We start from the raw sequence: 17,360 nt of genomic DNA, 5'->3' as shown, positions 1-17,360 counted from the left end.
TTTTATTTTCAGATTTCTGGAACTAAGGTGGGATTTGCCTCTCCTTCTTGATATTTCAGTTCCCATCACTATTATCACTCAGTTGATCTTTGAGAATCATTCTTTGTGGAAAATGATTTTATTTTTAAGGCCAGTTGATATAAAACGAGACTATTAGGAAATAAAGCAAAAGGGTGATTTAAAAATTGCACCATACTCTTAGATTATTAAGTCATATTGTTCAATTTTTAAAATTTCAAATTGATTCTCTTATTGGAACAGTCAGATGAGATGATTCGAAATATTTTCATAATTCAGATGTATTTCATTCCATATTGATGATAAGTATTTTAAACTTCAGCTTTTTTCACATTTAAATTGCCCTCCAAATCATTGACTTAAAACTAAAGAATACAAATAGACTATAATTATTCAGGTTATAATTATTTTTAAAATGTATCCTTTCCGTTGGCTTTAGGAACAAGCAGCATGTCAAGAAAACGTAGACCCGTTAAATGACCGTGGTGACAGAATTCAACGTCTGCAGGTCAGAATTCAACGTCTGGAATCTGAACTCTCCAAAGCGAAACATTTTAAAATAGAATTGGAAGAATGTAAGCGCCTCTACCTAGAGGAATTAAAAGTTACAGCATCTTTGGAAAAGAAACTAAACAAGTAAGTCCAAACAAAGAGAAAAATCAATCGAGCTCATTAATTTGCCTCTAAAGTCTAATTTTTATCCAGGCAGATTCCCGAGATTAATAGGAAGTGAAAGCTTACTAAATAGTATAATTTTGGAAAATGATGTTAGTGAATAAATTACTTTTAAAATGTTAGTTCAGGATGCATCTCTCCCATTTGTGGTTTTACATGACTGTATTTTTCCTTCTCACGCTTTTCATAGCCTTAATCTGATCTACCAGTCTCTAAGCAAAGTGTTTTTGAAGCTTTGTGATTTAGACAGCGCTATTTATTATAAAATTTCTTGTCAAAATTTCCCTAAATATGAGGTAACTATTTACTATAACAACTTAAACCCAAAGGGTTAAGTACTCTGCATATTCTGGCACTTGGTAAATGTACTTTCTCGATTGTGCTCTGTGTTTTTGTCTCTAGAGGTCGCTTTCGGACAAGCTGTTTTTTCTAGTCTTTTGGATGTACACAGAGGCATACATGTGAAATATAGGAGAAGGTTAACATAGGGGTGAAGGGTAGTGTAACTGACTAAGTGGCTATAAAAATAAGGCGGTCAGCCTGAGGGGGTGTGTGGAAGACAGAAAGGGCAGATCCCACCTCCAGTGCCTTGGTAACAGTGTCATAAGCTACATGCCCCTGGAGCTGTTTCAGTTCAGTATGATCACCAACCAGGCTCTCTTGTTCTCCCCCAGAGGCTGTTGTTCTAAATGACGCCTCAGTGCCAAATGGTTAATTTCTTCAGGGTAATGAGGGGATTACCCAAGGGCAGTGAAAGCAAATGCTTGAAAATAGCTTTGTGGGATTTCAGCAAATTTCTAAACTTGTTTACTATGTATGTCTCTTAGCAATCCTCAAGAATCTTATGGGTTCAGCCATTCCAGAAGGCAGAAAGTATTATCTGTTAAGCCGTCAACATCACTGATAGGCCTTTTCCTCCCCTCCCTACGTTGAATTACTTCTTAGCCTGGCTTCCCCACAGAAACATATGTACCGGTTTAAAACAATTTGAAACATATCCTTGTACTTGGTAGGTCTGCCCTGACATATTTTCAGTGTTCGTTTCATGGGCAATTCCACTTACTATTATGGAAACATTAAGAACTGCAAATCATTAAGGAAAAAATAAAATACTAAGTCTTTGCTCTTACAATCTTCACAGGATTAAGGACACGCTGGCAGAGATGAGAACCCAGCTTCTCATGAATGCACCACAGAACTCTTTACTCAGCACGGCTCCCAGGAGGCCAGACCTGCACCTCCCTTGTGTTGGAAGGCTAAATGATTGGTTCCGACCTCAAGGAAGTCTCGCTCCAAGAGAGCAGTGGGTGATTGCTACGTCAGCCCCACAGACTTCTAATAATGGCACGTGCACCAACTTGATGAAGGTTAGTTATATTACCTTCTTTCCTTTGGGTTTCAGATTTGTGATGTAATTCTTGTTCTTAACTTGGTCGGAGATTCTGAGTTGTTTCATTGACTAATGCACACAACGTAAAGGGCATAATTGTGTGTGCTAATGTAGAATGGAGACAGAAATTTGACCATCTTTTGTAAGTCCCTGCATCTCCCATGTTTTAAGAGCTACCTGTCATTAACTGTATTCAATAAATGTAATTAACTGACACATTTTAAATTTCTGGAAAAGCTGCTTTTCAATTAGATTTTACAAATGAAATATTACTACCTAACAACGAACGGGATGCTTTGAGATGCTTTGGCTTACTTCTGCATTGTTTTTAATTTGGCGATGGTTTATAACAATTTTAGTTTTCCTACAGCCCAGTTTCGCCATCCCTAAGCGTAAGTGAATGATTGACATTTACTAACTAAATGTGGATGTTTCTTATTTCAATGAAACCGAGGTAAATCCTTTTTATGAATTCGGCAAACTTGTAACCCTGGAAAGATTAACTTCTCTTTCTAAGTTAAAAGTTGTCATCTTTTTACATGATAGTACATCCTTAATTTCTGTTTTACTTATAGCATTTTTATTTCGATGATTTAAAATGTCTTGCTTAAAAAGTAATAATAAAATAAAATGTCTTGCTAAGCCACAGTACATTTTCGAAAGAGGTAAATTGAGCAAATATTTGAATTTTTAAAATGAAGTTCACTTATATCTGTATATCTCGGCATCACTTGAATAATTGATGACTGAGATGGCAATGAAATGGGGTCATTACTAGCAACTTGTTTTCTTTGTGCAATACTGTTATTAAAATGTCCATTTTGATCTCATTTCTTTAGTTCTTCACCGAGCCAGGATTTCTGTTTGGACCTTTTTTATAGTTCTCATACCTTTGGTAAAGTAGTCCTTCTGTGCATTAATTTTGCTCCTGAACTCATTGAACTGCCTCGTGAGTTTTCTTGTATCTCATTGAGATTCTTCCTGGCTGCTATCTTGAAATCTCTATCACGTAGATCACAATCTTTCGTGACTTTGACTTGGTTTCTGGAGAAGTGTCGTTGTCTCAGTGTTACCCTGTTACCCTGGTTGTTCATGCTGCTGGATGGCTTGTTCCTCTGCAGGCTCATTGGAAGTAGTGAACACTTTCTTATTGATGTACATTTTGATGTGAGCAATTCAGCAGGTAGATAATTAGACGTCTCTGTTTTGTTTTTCAGTAGCTGATGCAATAGCACAGTTTCTGTTTTCTTTCACTGGTGCTACTTGTGCCTAGGGGGTCCAAGTGTGGGGGCTTAGCTGTGAGTGTGGGAGTGCTGGCCTGGGTGACCAGCATGATGGGTGTTGCCGCTGTATCCAGATCACGACGTTCGCTGGGCACCAGCACCTTGGGAGGGAACAGGGGAAAGCGCTGGTTGAGGAGAGCCTGTCTTGAGCCCACTGAGCTCACCTGGTTCCCTGTGGCCCTGGTAGGACTGTGCTGTGGTTGGAGGCTGGAGAAGTATTTCTGCTGCTGCTACTGGTCTCTGGTGGTGCCAGCACTGCTGCAACTGGGGAGGGTTGGGATTCTTGTGGAGGTGGGGGGATGCTGCTGCTGCCCCTCTTACCCTCCACTGGGCTGTGATGTGGGGGCTGCGCCCCAACCCCTCCACTGCTACTGCCTTTGCTGGGGATTCAGGCTCAGCCTGTCCACCTGGAACCAGGTGTGGGCCTGTTCCTGTCCTTCCCCCCATCCTGCCTCCCTTTCACTTCCCATACACCCTCCTTCCCTTTACGGCTGTGGGATCTTTTAGGCATCCTAGTGTGTGGGACAGAGGAACCTCTTTTGGGCTAGAGATGTCCAACTAGTTATAGATGTTAGAGGAGATGCAACGTTGTTGTGTCATTTGCCATAATGTTGACATCACCTTCTAAGATAGCCATTTCTGTCAATGCAGATTGGTTTGTAATTTGATGGTATTTTTATGGCCCACTTAATGACAAGCAAAATAGCGTAGGCCTGTGCTAAATGAGGTTTCAACCTTGTTTTTTCATTTAATTTCATCATAACATAGCATAGCAGAGCCAAGTATTTTGAGATAGCCTTTTGGTCGTATAGGATCTCAGTGCTTCGAAGTGCTGACATTGGAATACTGGGTACAAAAGGAAAGTGTATGTCTAATGTTTTGTAAGTTGTTCAGCATGATACGTACTTCAAATGGTCTCTTTAGTCGTCTCCAGAAAAATCAGAAGATGAAAGAGTGTAAATGCAGAAGCTATGCAAGAGAATATGCTTGTGGACATTTTTTCTTTAATTAATTTTTGGTAGGAAAGATGTGTTTAGTTTTTCAGTATTTCTAGATAAACGAGAAATGGTTTATTTTAAACTCAATACCGTTTTTCCAAGTTAGCCACTATCCCCCTGTGGGGCGTTGTTTTGCCCAATCGTGCAAGCCTGATTAAGAGAGATGAAAAAGCGCTACTCCGTCAAGATACAGAGATACGTCTCCCAATCACGACAGAATGCTGGAAAGACTTATGGTCCAGCTGTGATGATGTGAGGTTGGACAGAAGTGTGCTAGGAGATAAAGAGAAATCTCTTTTGTGGTATAAGTTTTGCTTGCTACAGATTACCACAACATGGTTAACGCATTTGTTGGTTGGTATCGGTCAACCAAGTTTTATTTTCAGGAAAAGAAAGGTTCCTTTAAGGAAGAATTTCCTCAGTTCGAGTTTGCTTTCTATCATTAAAGATTTTCTCCTTCAAGTTCTCGGTCCTGTGTTGAGAAATGTTTGTGCTTTATATATTGAGTGTATTGACTGCTATTAATCGGAGTTTTGATATCAGTCTCAGTTTCCTTATTTTTTTTCATGACGTTAAAGCTTCCAGTTATTTAGAAAGTTACTATTTTGTTTCTCATGCCTCAGTATTGTTGAACTACATGACAAAGTTTTAGGTATTCATTTTGTCTGAGTCAGAAATTGATGGCAATTTCCTGAATATGAGGAAGTAGCTGGCATGTTACTCTAGCCTCAGTAAGAAGTCCTAAAGCCCATTCCTGGCCCGCAGCTCATTGGTTTTGTGACCTCAGGTGACCTCTGATCTCTCTGAGCTTGATTGCCTGTTATGTACAATTACGGACTTTGACTAAATCAGTGACTTTCTGACTTCAAAAATATTTATTTTTCAGTCTAATACGAGTCTTTAAAAAAAATTTTGAACGAAACTATATGATATAAAATATAGACAAGTAGAGCTGCCTAGCTAACGGAGACATGGAGACTCTGAGATTTTGTGTTCCTGCGGGGTCCCCAGTGGAACCTTAGATTTCTATGGGACAGAGTCTGAGAAGTACCAGTTATGAGAAAACCCTTCTAGTGAAACTCCTTTGAATTAAAGTTCGTGGATACATTCTTTTCCTGTGTATAATTTTCTCACCTGTCTATATTTTTGAGTAATGGAAAGGTATAAATAAACTTGCAGAAGCATTCTCCTTCTGAATATTGGACTACAAGCTACTTCTACTATCTGAACACAATCTTCACCTACAAATAAACATAAAGATAATCGAAGTAAATATCTAGGAAAAGGGCTTTGGGGAAAAGAGAATAACGTTACATTTGCAGTTCCCTAATTCAAGTCACAGAAAAATGTGATTTGCATTTTATATATTGTTGATTAATTGGAATTAAAACTGTTTCATGACAGGCCTGTCCCTTCACCTGGTATTGGGTTGTTGTTTTTACAAGGCCGTCTAGTAATGTTGTCACATTATTCATTTTATAAGCCTTTTCTATGAAGCTATTGACAAAAAGGTGTTATGGAAAACAGTCTCTGCAAATATTGGAAACCATGATGGCCAACAGATTTGTCTTCACCCCTGAATTTGTAAAGGCATTGGGTGTCATATTATCGTTGTCACCACACTGTCTATTACGTTCTGGACATTATTGTAAGCCCCGTTTTGGTCATGTAGTGAGAGGATACCTTTCAGAAGGAAGGATTAAATAAGAAAACTTTAGACTGGGACACTTGCAGTATAGAGTTTGAAATATTCCCATACATTTCGTAATTAAGTAGACTAACTACAACCACTCGAATACTTCAAAAATTGGGCCTCCCTCATTTGTAGAAAGAATACGAATTTACAATTAAATAATTATGTATTCTTTTCGTTGTTACTAATTCTTTAGTCATGAATCAGAAACTAAATTTGAAAACTGGGTCTAGGCCATACTTTCTAAGTCAGATTTCCTGTAATCTTTGTGTCCATACAAATATAAATGTTTCAGTCATAATACAGACAAGAAAATAGTTTTTGTGATTGTTGCAGCCAGCAGAATTTTCACGTGACGTGACAGGGCCACAATCATCATTTTATGTATTTAAGGTTCTATGCTGAGAAATAGCCTAGAACACACCGTAAGATTAATTTTAAAAGTGCAAGAAACCATTAAGATAAAAAATCCATAAAGGAAAAAATCCATTAAAGTTAAAAAAAAAAACTGATTAAAGTTTTATAAAGGGCTGTTTTTCTAAGGATTGAAAAGTAATGCTTTCACTGTAAAATATGACTTGTTTGATTCTTTGTAGGAATCAGATCACACCTCATCCTTCTGAAATTGTGTGTATTCAGTAGACCAATTTCAGCTGCACTTTGGTCGGATTAGTCTAAACAGCATCACCTATATATGTTCTCTATTAAATTAAAATGAGTACAAATTTATTTTATTTATGTGATTACTTTTGTGTGTATTTACACAATGCCCAAGCAAGGTCTACTCTTTAAAGGTGTTATGTAAAGGCCACATTCCTACATTAAAGCCTCTTGTTTAACTTAAATACTGTAACTAAGATTTGATTTATTTCAGGAGCAGCAGAAGTTGGTGGAAAGCATAACTAGAGATGTAGAAGAAGGTAGGTGGCCAAAATGTACTGATTCCAGTTAGATATCATTAATTTCTGAAATAAACAATAAAGAGTATGGCATCCTTCTCCATGTTTTGATAATAGATACTACAATAACTATTTTCTCATGCATTGCAAGTGGGAAAGTTGAAAGCATAAACAAGCATTATGAAGAATACATTTCTTCCTCATTTATTCATCACGTGTAGCCTTTCGAAAACCTCAAAGTCCATGTATCTCTTTTTATTTCTGGCCGTCCCCTTCCTTTCCTCTACCACCCATATGGAACTTTTAACTTGCACATTGAAAACTGGGCTTCATCAACCTATCCTGTTTTTGCTAGTGATATAAGGCCCAGTAACCAGGCTCATCTAGTAATACTTAGGCAATTACAGTCCATATAGCTGTCACCTGATCGGTGACATTTAAACCTCCAGTCATTGACTTTGTCATTGGTTTACCTTTTACCTTCAGGAGAAACATCACATACTTTTGCATGGTTAAAACCACCCAAATCAATTTACTTCTTGCCAAATAATTCGGCCTTCTCTCTTGCTACTAACTCTAGTCTGCCCCTTTGCTCTAGCATCTATTGATAGCTAAACTAGACTACTTCTCATTCCATGCTGTTCTTCCCCACTCTAGTCTTTGCATCTGCTTCTTCCTTCTATGTGGCATGCTTTTTCCTTGTCCTTCAGATACGAACATACGTATCACCGCCACCAAAAGGCAGACAATATTGACACAAAGCCAGGAGGTCCCTTCTATGTGTTCCGATAATGCCCTGCTTTATATTTGTATGGTATATGTGACTCTGAATGGAAATGGCCTGTTCACCTGTTTTTCCAGTTTAGAGTAGGTGATGGTTCTGGGGTGGACCATGTCCTCTTCACCTTGTAACTTCAGTGCTTGTTGTACTACCTTAGCACATGCTTGTTGAATAAATGAATGAAGAATGAGACAATCAGAAGCTCTGAAACTTAGCAGGAAGAGCAGTTAACTCAGTGTGCAGCCATGGGCAAGTGATATGTAATAGTAATCTCCTATTGGGTAGTGGAGTCTTCATAGGTTTTTTTCATTCTTCTTAACATGTATACTTACATTTTAGATAAAGAGTATGATTCTTTCTTTTTTTTTCTAGCTGATGCTGAACTTCAATCTGAACACCGTCTACTTTGCTCTAATATCTAGTGATGATCTAGTTTTGAATGCATCACAAGAATATATGTCGTTTTTGAGTAAGAACTATATGATCTGAAATATAAATAGTTCACCTTTACTGGGCTGTTTACATAGCATTTTCCTTCTTTCCCATTAAACATATGGCATGTGAAAATTCTTACTGAAGGAAAATATTTTCGTTTCATATGTGTATATGAAAATCTATATAGTATTCAAACTGTGTTTCTTGGCGTCTAACTAGCTTTGGAGCAGATTTTGTGGATGAAAACAAGCAGTGTTAAGTTTTACATACTCATGCTGCCCAAATACTAGCTGTTTATCCAACACCCAAACAACCAAGTTGTCATTAATACTGCAGTGGTGTAAACTGATAGCTATTTTTCAATTTTCCAATATTTATCACTGTGTATGAACCTAAAAATTTTCACAGACATCATTTTGGTATCTGCTGTTATGGTTACGATCAATGTTTGGATGTATTACAGTTGTTATAGTGCCATAAATCTGATTATATTAATATATAATTTTAAACACAGATTCATAAAGCTGTCCTCTTACAGAAATAAAATTTGTCTAAGGTTTTTCACCTTTTCTAGTCATTGATTTATCGATTTGTTTTTTGGAAACAGTCTTAAAATTAAGAAGCTTCTGGTTACGCCGACTTGGCAGAAATGTCACACAAGTGATGCTGAGTTCTTCCCAGTGCAGCAAATCTGGAGGCACGTGCTGGATTCCGTTACTGGCAATGTTGACTTTGATCGTGTGGTTAAGAAGCGTCGCCGAGTTTGTCCACCATAAGATTACTATTTCCCCTTGGTTATTCCCTTATCTCTTGTGTGCAGATACCCTGAGACTCTGTAAATATATCGTCAATCCTCAAAATCTCACCCACTAGATGGAGCACCCATTGATGACTCTTGCTGAATCAATGCCTTGATGGTTGCCAAATGATTATAGTATGATTCTGTCATCCCTCCTGCATTGATCAATACATCCAACGAAACACGCAAACAGATGAGGGAGGAAGGAAAGCTTATTACTTTGGTGCTTAAATGCTCCTGATTTGCCCAGTGGTAGCCATTTCAAGCTCACAGCATATCTTTTTGACCTGTCCCCATTATTCTTTGAGCACATCCTTCCTCTCTCGACAAGTTGTTCCAAGCTCATCTTGCAGTTGTCCGCCCCAGCCCTGCCATTGGACATTTTCTATAGAAGCCCTGAATCCTCTTAGGGGGGAGAGTGACATCGGGAGACCTGGATCTGGACACCAGATGCGGTGGGTATGCATGTTGCTAGTGGTTGTCGTTGCTCTCGGGCTCCCTCAGTGAACAACAGGGATTATGTGTGTCAACAGAAATGCACGCACACACGCACACGTGGGTTCAATATCAAATATAATGAAAACTATGAATTCCTACCAATTCTTCTAATTCCAGTCAAATTCCACAGGGATCATTCCACAGGGTTTTTTCTTCACTCTCTGTTAAGTCCCTTTTATGGCAGTAAGGTGGCTCCCATCATCTGTATCTTATTTGTTTCATCTCCTTGCTGTGCCCACGCACATGTCCTCCTCACTGCCTTGGATTCCAACGCCCCACATTGAGTGGTGACCACTGTTGATCCCACTGTCTGCCCTCGCCCTCTCCCAGTGTGTCCCCCCAGTGTTTCTTACTTACATCTCAGAACTTCCATATGGGGTAGTTTTTCTTCTGTTTGTAGTGGACATCCTTTAGAATTTTCATCAGTGAGAAATGCCTGGTAGTGAATCTCTGTTTTTGTTTTGTCTGAGTGTTGGCACATATTTTCACTTCGTAGAGAATTCCACGTTGGTACTTAGTGTCTTTGATGATATGGAAGATGACATTCTGTTGCACTTTGGCTTCCATAATTGCTGTTGAGTAATTGGTTCTCCAACTGTTCCTTTTTTGAACATAATCTATTCCACACCCTGCCCCTGTCCCCACAATCTTTGGTTGCTTTTAAGGTTTTACTCTTTGCTTTTTTGTTCATGAATCAGGAAAAAAGTAATCAGAGACTGTTGCTATTGTAGTGCCAGGCCATTGGGGTTCATGCCCTGACAAGTTTGCAATGGCCTATTTGTGCCCGGTGAGCGTGGAGACTTTTGTTTTCTTTCTGACCTCCCATGACCCCTGCAAACGCTTTCCGTCTTAGGCTGTGTATTTTGACCTTGGTGACCACTGTAATTCCTGGCCACACTGAGCCCGGGGAAGTGGTGGTCGTTATGCAGCCAGATGCTGTGACACGTGCTGGTCTTTCCTGCTGGTGTTTGCTCACGGTGCCCAGAGGGCTGGCTTTAGAATTTGGATGACTGCAGTTTTATCTTGAACTGCACTCCTGTTTAACAAGCTTCACAGGTTCTCTGCAGACGGTGTACCATCGGGGCCTAAGTAACAAGTGCAGCCGGGGCATGGATTCACTTATAAGGACAGGAGGATAATTATTGCTGCTTTTACAATCTGAATTTTCAACCACGTGTGCAGGCCAGACATTTAGTGCAATAAATTCCTTGTGCCTTGTGTGCTGCTAAGAAGAAATATTGTGTAACTGAGGTTTAAACTGTGTGTACTGATTGTTCTCTTTTGGTGGTGTTTAAACTGAATAACAAGCAAGGGGGGAATCTATGCACAGGCCAACCCATGGATACACATTATTTAAAAACAGCCTTTTAGGAGTCATTCATTCCCCACTTTGTAGTTTCAAGTTGGACACGGATTTGTTAATTTAGATAAAGTCTGATCTTGATTTTAGACATCTGAGACCTAACGTGTGGCTTTGACCATAGAAAGGTGGTAGAATTTTATTAACAACAAACAGAAAGATGGGGGCCTTATTGATAAAAGAAAAAACAAAAACATGGCACATTCTTGGTTTGAGGGAAGAGATCATTTCAGTGAAGCTGCAATAGCCCCAGCGCCCCAAAAGCCACTCAGGATTCCTGCACCTGGAGGGCTTGGTCTCAAGGTATCAGCTCTTCTTCCGAGGACAGGAGAAAACGGGGTGGTTTGACAAGTGTGCTGCAACCTTCCTATAAGAATAGGTGCAATAGAATAATAACAGAATAAAGAAATCCAGGTTGATTTCGCCAGAGGAAGTGAAAGATTTCCTCAGGAGGAAGGTTGAGAATTTGAGGGTCAGACTCAACAGATGTGAAGGAGAGCTGAGCTCCGTAGGTCAGGGGAGGCAGATGTGGGTGATCTCCCTGCTCTCACAGAGGGTTTCAGGAAAGGGGTGGTGCTTTCATTGTTACTAGATCGGAAAGGGTGACTGTACCCCAGAAACTTCAGACAGGAAGGGATGCAGGATCTCAGCTGACTAGAGTGACCCCTGAGAGGGTGTGTCTAAAAGCTGCAGAAGACTTTCTAGGAAGAACAAGGAGGACCCTCCAGGCGAATATTGGGACAGCAGTATGAATTGGTTACCAAATATCAGGGCAGGTTGGAGAGGGGAAGTCGAGTCACATCAGTGTAAAAACTCAAAAATTAGTGAGTGGCTGTTAAGGTGACCACGTATTGTATGTTGTACCATGGGAAAACGTGCCCAAGAAATCATGGTTAGGATTTGTGGTAAAGCACAGAAAAGATGAGCTATGTTGGAGGGAGGGTGGAAGGAAAGACCATATACTATTGACTGATTTTGTAATAGTCGTTGGTCTGATGGAAGGATCTCTTCTGGGAAGGATTATGTAACCCAGGCAAGTTGAATGTGGACAAGATTTCTTTAGACAGCAGATGCTTTTGGCAGACCCAAAACTTGCTGTTTTCACATAGCTCACCATGGAAAACTTCATAAAACAAAATCTAGAGGAACATATTAGAAAAACATCTAGAGCAAATAGCAATGGGACAGAAAAGGGAAGTATTCAGATTTGGCAAATAGCATGGCCCTACTTGGTAGAGAAGGAAAGAAACTTCTGAGGTAAGTTAATCAGCTATGTCTTCCTGAAACTCGTAGAGAAAATTAAAATAATAGAAGCATATAGCATAAGCAGTGGATAGAAATGATACACATAGCCAGTAACGTCCTAAACCAGAGGAAAAGCCTCTCTGGACTAGTAATGACACAGATGGCCACTAGGGGCAAACTTCATCAAGAGCAACTTCTGTTTTCTCATGATGAGGTGTTTTTTATTATTAGTTTCAGGTGTACAACACAACATAATGATTAGACATTGACACACCTCACAAAGTGATAAACCCAAGTAGTCTACCACCCATCTGACACCATACATAGCTATTACAGTGCCATTGGCTATATTCCCTATGCTGTACTGTACATCCTGTGAATACATATATATATACATATATATATATATGTATATGTATATATATATATATACATACACACACATATATGGCATATATCTATATATGGAGATGTAGCTATATGGCAAAAAAATGTATACATATTTTAAGAAAGGAAAGAATTATTAAAAATGGAAAACTCAATATATACCAATAACAAAAGAGGAATGCAAGTCACATTTGAATTATGCAATTACAAGAGGTGCTCAAAGTGGTTACCATCAGCATCCATACACTTCTGATGATGGTGAACTAATACTTGAGCATATATAACAGTTCTTAAAATGTGTATACGTTTTTTTGGCCCTCGTGTGTGTGTGTGTGTGTGTGTGTGTGTGTGTGTGTGTATAATATATATATATAAATATATTATATATATAATATACATTCTATATACATATATATACATCTACATATATACATACATATATATATATATATATATATATATATATATGTAGAGAGAGAGAGAGAGAGAGAGAGAGAGAGAGAGAGAGAATGAATGGCGCTGCCGAGTGCTATCCAATGGGAAGGCAGGCATCTTCAATATGGGAAGCGACGCGTCAAACCTTAATAACGGTGACAAGTTTCAACTTGTTTAGTGCAGTCATTCAGGTGTAAGCTACAGTTAAGAAGAGAAGGTATGCTTTAAAGTGTGCCATAAATCATCCTCCATCATGATAACGCTCCGTGTCACACATTGCTTCTGATATATGGCAATTTCTGTCAAATAAAAACATTATGGTGTGTCCTCACTCACCTAATTCACCGGATCTGGCACCATGTGACTTCTGGCTCGTCCCGAAAGTCAAACTAATTCAGGACATGGAGGCAGCCAGGAAAGCGCAACTAAAGACACTCGTGAAAGAGGACTTCCAGAACTGCTTCAGAAAGTGGCAAGAATGCTGGGATAAGTGTGTTCAAAGTGAGAGGGAGTATTTTGTGAGGGATTAATGGCAATGCATCTTTCACTGTAATACGTTTTTTTAATTTAAATATTCACCGAATGTTTTGATCACACCTCGTGTATACATATGGACATATATGATATATATATATATATATATATATATATATATATATATATATATATATATATATATATATATATTACATATATCTCAGGCTTGAGATACAAGTTCCTTTCGAGCAGGAACTGAGTCTCTTTATATTTACTATGTCCCACATCACCAAGTACAATGTTAAGGCACCAGAAATGTGTGTTGAATTAATGTGTTCAGGAGAGAGGGAGTAAGTAAATGAATAAATGAAAAAATGAATGAATGGAGAAGTGAGCTTCAAGTCCTCTCTGATTGACCAATCTGCCTTTGCTCAGGGCAATATTTCTCTAAAAGAGGTCCTTCGCTCTTCTGCATTGAAGTCATCTGAAATGATTGTTTAACATTCAAATTCCTAGGCTCTACCCCCAATCTCTACTCAGACAGTGTGAAGTTTGGGCCGAGGAATCTGCATCTTAACCTGAACCTCAGGTGATTCTGATGGGGTAGTTAGGTAGATAGTAACGAGCAGGACAAAGAGAGACTTAGCCCCAGTTAGAAAACGCTTTGCTGCAGCTCCTACTTGGGTCAAGGCTTCTTGCAGCTGCCCAGCAGGATTCCAGGTTTGCACATACCTCTAAATCAAAGAGATACGTTGTTAAAAGTCAGAGAAAGGAGGACATCCTGCTTATCCAAGTACACATCCTATTCGTGAGGACAACAAATACCTTACTAGCCCAGCAGAAGAACGAGGTACAATGTCATTCCTGGTAACAATTCTTTAGCACACAAATTTAACAGCCACTGGTTTATCGGAGTATGTTTAGGAGATCTTTTTTGAATGATTAATTGGAATAACGTGGACTAAGCACCACTCCCTTCCAAAGATTTTATAATTCAGCTCAAACTTTTAACAACCTGGATGGCATACTCTTTGAGTAAGAAATCAAGTCTCCTGGAAGAAAGGAACTTCTAGTTTTTTGGCACCCAATGTTGGAAGTTACTTGGAATTGAAGTAAATTGCAAAGCCTATAACGTTTGTATATTGTTATGCATTATCTATTCGTCCTGTAGCATTGGTTCACTTAGGAGTTTTATAACTTGCAGGGAACCCTGAGAGAAGCAACATTCTCAGGAAGAATCTATGGTAGCTTCTTAGTCTCGTCTTCAGTGGTCACCTGTGTGTGCTCACGAGAATACGTCATTAGTGCTCTCCTTTGTGTTCCTTTTTGAAATGTCTCTGGATGGGTGGCATAGGACACAGGGAACTTTTTCCAAATTATGTCGATGGTCACGCTCTGGAAGCAGCTTCTAAACTGAGCAAGAGATCCTTTAACTGCAGCCGGCAGAAAATCTCTCTGGGCATCTTCCACCTTATCGGTTCTTTTAATGGGAGATTCTAAAAGTGTAACAAACAGAAGGTGAACCCAGTAGGTCTACCATTCCAACTCAACTTTGCTTTTTTCTTGTCTCCTTTCCACAGTAGGGTGCTTCCTCTGTGAGTACCTAAAGCTTTGACTTCCACCTTCCCCAACAGGTACCACATGCAGTTTGTGAGCACTAGACTTTTAAGTCCCTTGACACAAAGAATTCCACTGAATTGGTTCTAAATGATTTGGTGTCTTTTCCCCTCATCCTCCACTTATATGGTATTCACTGAAATTCCATTCACTATTATGAGGACTACAAGAAACAGAGGACTAGGACCCCTTCTTCTGGAGTTCCCCATATTAATACTTTTCACCCAAGTTCCAAGTCTCATGTTCACTTGAGCTCTCCTCTCTCTCTCTCATCTTCTCCAACTTTTTAATTATCTTCATAGGTTTTTCTAGAATACTTTCTGGTCACCTTTTCTTGAAGAATTTTTCATCACTTCCGTTCTTTGCTGTTTCATTTCAGAAACGCGTGCGCACTCACGTGCACACACACTGTCGAGCAGGAGACCCTGCTCGCCGCCCCATTTTTCAGGCGGGGCGGCCTGCGGGGTCTCTGCTCCCGCTCCCCACACAAAAACGCAGGATACAGTGAGGCCAAAAAGGAACTCCCACGGAGCCATAGGTAGGGGAGTCATACCACTATGGTCTCACTGGAGGCTGGGCCCACTGGACGCGCGACCTGCCGTCCGCCTTTCCGCCAACCGACCGACCGACGACTCTCCTCCACTCTCTTGACTCTGTTCCTCTCCTCTCTTCCGCTCTTCTCGGCTCTCCTCTTCCGCTCTCTTCGGCTCTGCTCAGCTCCTCGGCAATCCTCGGCAGTCCTCGGCTCTCCTCCGTAGCCGTAGCAGTTATACCAGCGGCCAATCGGCTAACAGGCCACAGCCGATGGCCAATCAGCCACAGCCCACGGCCATCCACCACCCGAGCCAGCACCCCTTCACGTGAGGCCGAGAGCCTGTAAACTACTCTCTGGGGCTCTGGCCCCTCCCCCCCCACAAACACACACACACAATTTCCTGTGCTAACTCTGTGTCTAGGTGCCGTTTTACTGGGAAGTCTGTGTTTGACCTACCTTTCCATTATTCTACAATATACCACGTGCGAGGAGAAGCAACTATTTTCTTGTCCACTTCTTATTCTGGTCCACATGTCACACTAAAATGGAGCAAAAGAAAGGGTCTCAGCCAATAGGAGTGCTTTCCTTTGGCGCCTTCTACCGGACACAGATAGTCACAGGCTGAGAAAATCAGATTAGACTTAATGAGCATCAGGAGGCCCACTGCATACCTGGAACTATTCTCAACAAATTGTTTCCTGCTGGAAAAATGCTTTATATCACTTCATGACAAATCTCTCCCAACTTCTAATGAGTATCTCAGAAGCAAAGGGGTCTTTCCTGCTACTTCCTTTCCATTTCCTTTGCAGTTTCATGAAGTGCCTGTTTTCTTTAGTCAAACAAGTCATGAGATTTAAGGGGCCCTGTGACAACCAGCAAAAAACAATTAGAAAACCAAAGCCACATTTTGTCATTGTAACTAGCATCCAGCATAGTGACTAGCGGTCTGGAATTGGTTTGTTTTGTTTGTTTTGTTTTTGTGGCTTTTTGAATGAAATAATAAACAATATTTGAAGTGGGGTATATGACACACAGATGTCTTTCTTTTAAGGAGAGAGACTTCTAGACTTGCCAGTCTGGGTGAGTAATGATTAATAAACTCCTAACTAAGAACTGTTTTCCCACCTCCAAAGTATTGAATCTGTTTAGACTAATGGGGAAAACACTGAAAAGAAAAATCAATAACAAACTCCTGCAAGAAGGAGTAAGGATTTTGTATTATAGGTTCTCCATGAAACTCAGGCTAAAACTGAAGAAATATTAGACTATTTCAACATAATATTAGACTATTTCAACATTCTTCTTAAAATTGATCATTAAAATATTTGCCCAGTGTCATGGTTAATTTAGCTAGGACAGAATGTCAAGTTGTATGGTCACACACCAATCTGGATGTTTTTGTGAAGGTATATTTTAGATGTGATTAATATTTAAATCAGTACCTTTGAGTAAAGCTTACTACCCTTCATAATGCGGTGGGCCTCGTCCAGTTGAAGGCCCTAAGAGCAAAGACTGAAGTTTCCCAAAATGGAAGGAATTTTCTTCAAGACCGAAGCATAAAATCCTGCCTGTGTTTCCAGCCTGCTCCCTGTGTGATTCAGACTCAAGACTGCAACATCAAGTCTTACCTAAATGTCCAGCCTGCCAGCCTACCCTACTGATGATAGATAGATAGATAGATAGATAGATAGATAGATAGATAGATAGATAGATGATGGATAGATAGATAGAAGATAGACAGACAGACAGACAGACACACAGACAGACAGTCTTCTATTGTGTTTTTCCCTTCGGGAGAACTTTGACTAATATACCCAGTACTGCACTTTAATGTA

General features: G+C 39.8%; 1 protein-coding gene and 1 long non-coding RNA gene across 5 annotated transcripts in view; one reads left to right on the top strand and one right to left on the bottom strand.

Moving 5' to 3' along the window:
- The window catches only part of LOC148759216 (ankyrin repeat domain-containing protein 26-like), a 29,456-nt gene extending 20,720 nt beyond the window's left edge, over positions 1–8,736 (top strand). The window contains exons 8-11 of the mRNA XM_088802428.1: positions 458–654; positions 1,835–2,060; positions 6,932–6,977; positions 8,110–8,736. Of these exons, the coding sequence (XP_088658554.1) occupies positions 458–654; positions 1,835–2,060; positions 6,932–6,977; positions 8,110–8,159 (519 nt within the window). The 3' untranslated portion in view covers positions 8,160–8,736. The remainder of the gene's footprint in view (positions 1–457; positions 655–1,834; positions 2,061–6,931; positions 6,978–8,109) is intronic.
- LOC148759215 (uncharacterized) overlaps positions 1–17,360 on the bottom strand; it is a 41,740-nt gene that overhangs the window by 13,646 nt on the left and 10,734 nt on the right. Inside the window, exon 3 of one of the 4 annotated variants that reach the window (XR_016023067.1) lies at positions 2,865–3,467. The exons of 2 other annotated variants lie outside the window; for them this stretch is intronic. This is a non-coding gene — a long non-coding RNA (uncharacterized LOC148759215). Of the gene's footprint in view, positions 1–2,864; positions 3,468–13,600; positions 16,065–17,360 lie in introns of those variants that run through there. One more of the 4 variants, XR_016023068.1, reaches the window with a different exon arrangement.

The sequence above is a fragment of the Rhinolophus sinicus genome, chromosome 1 (genome assembly GCF_057876585.1).
Source record: "Rhinolophus sinicus isolate RSI-liver-muscle chromosome 1, RSI-T2T, whole genome shotgun sequence".
Lineage (NCBI taxonomy): Eukaryota > Metazoa > Chordata > Mammalia > Chiroptera > Rhinolophidae > Rhinolophus > Rhinolophus sinicus.
This window is presented reverse-complemented; position numbering and strand designations above follow the sequence as displayed.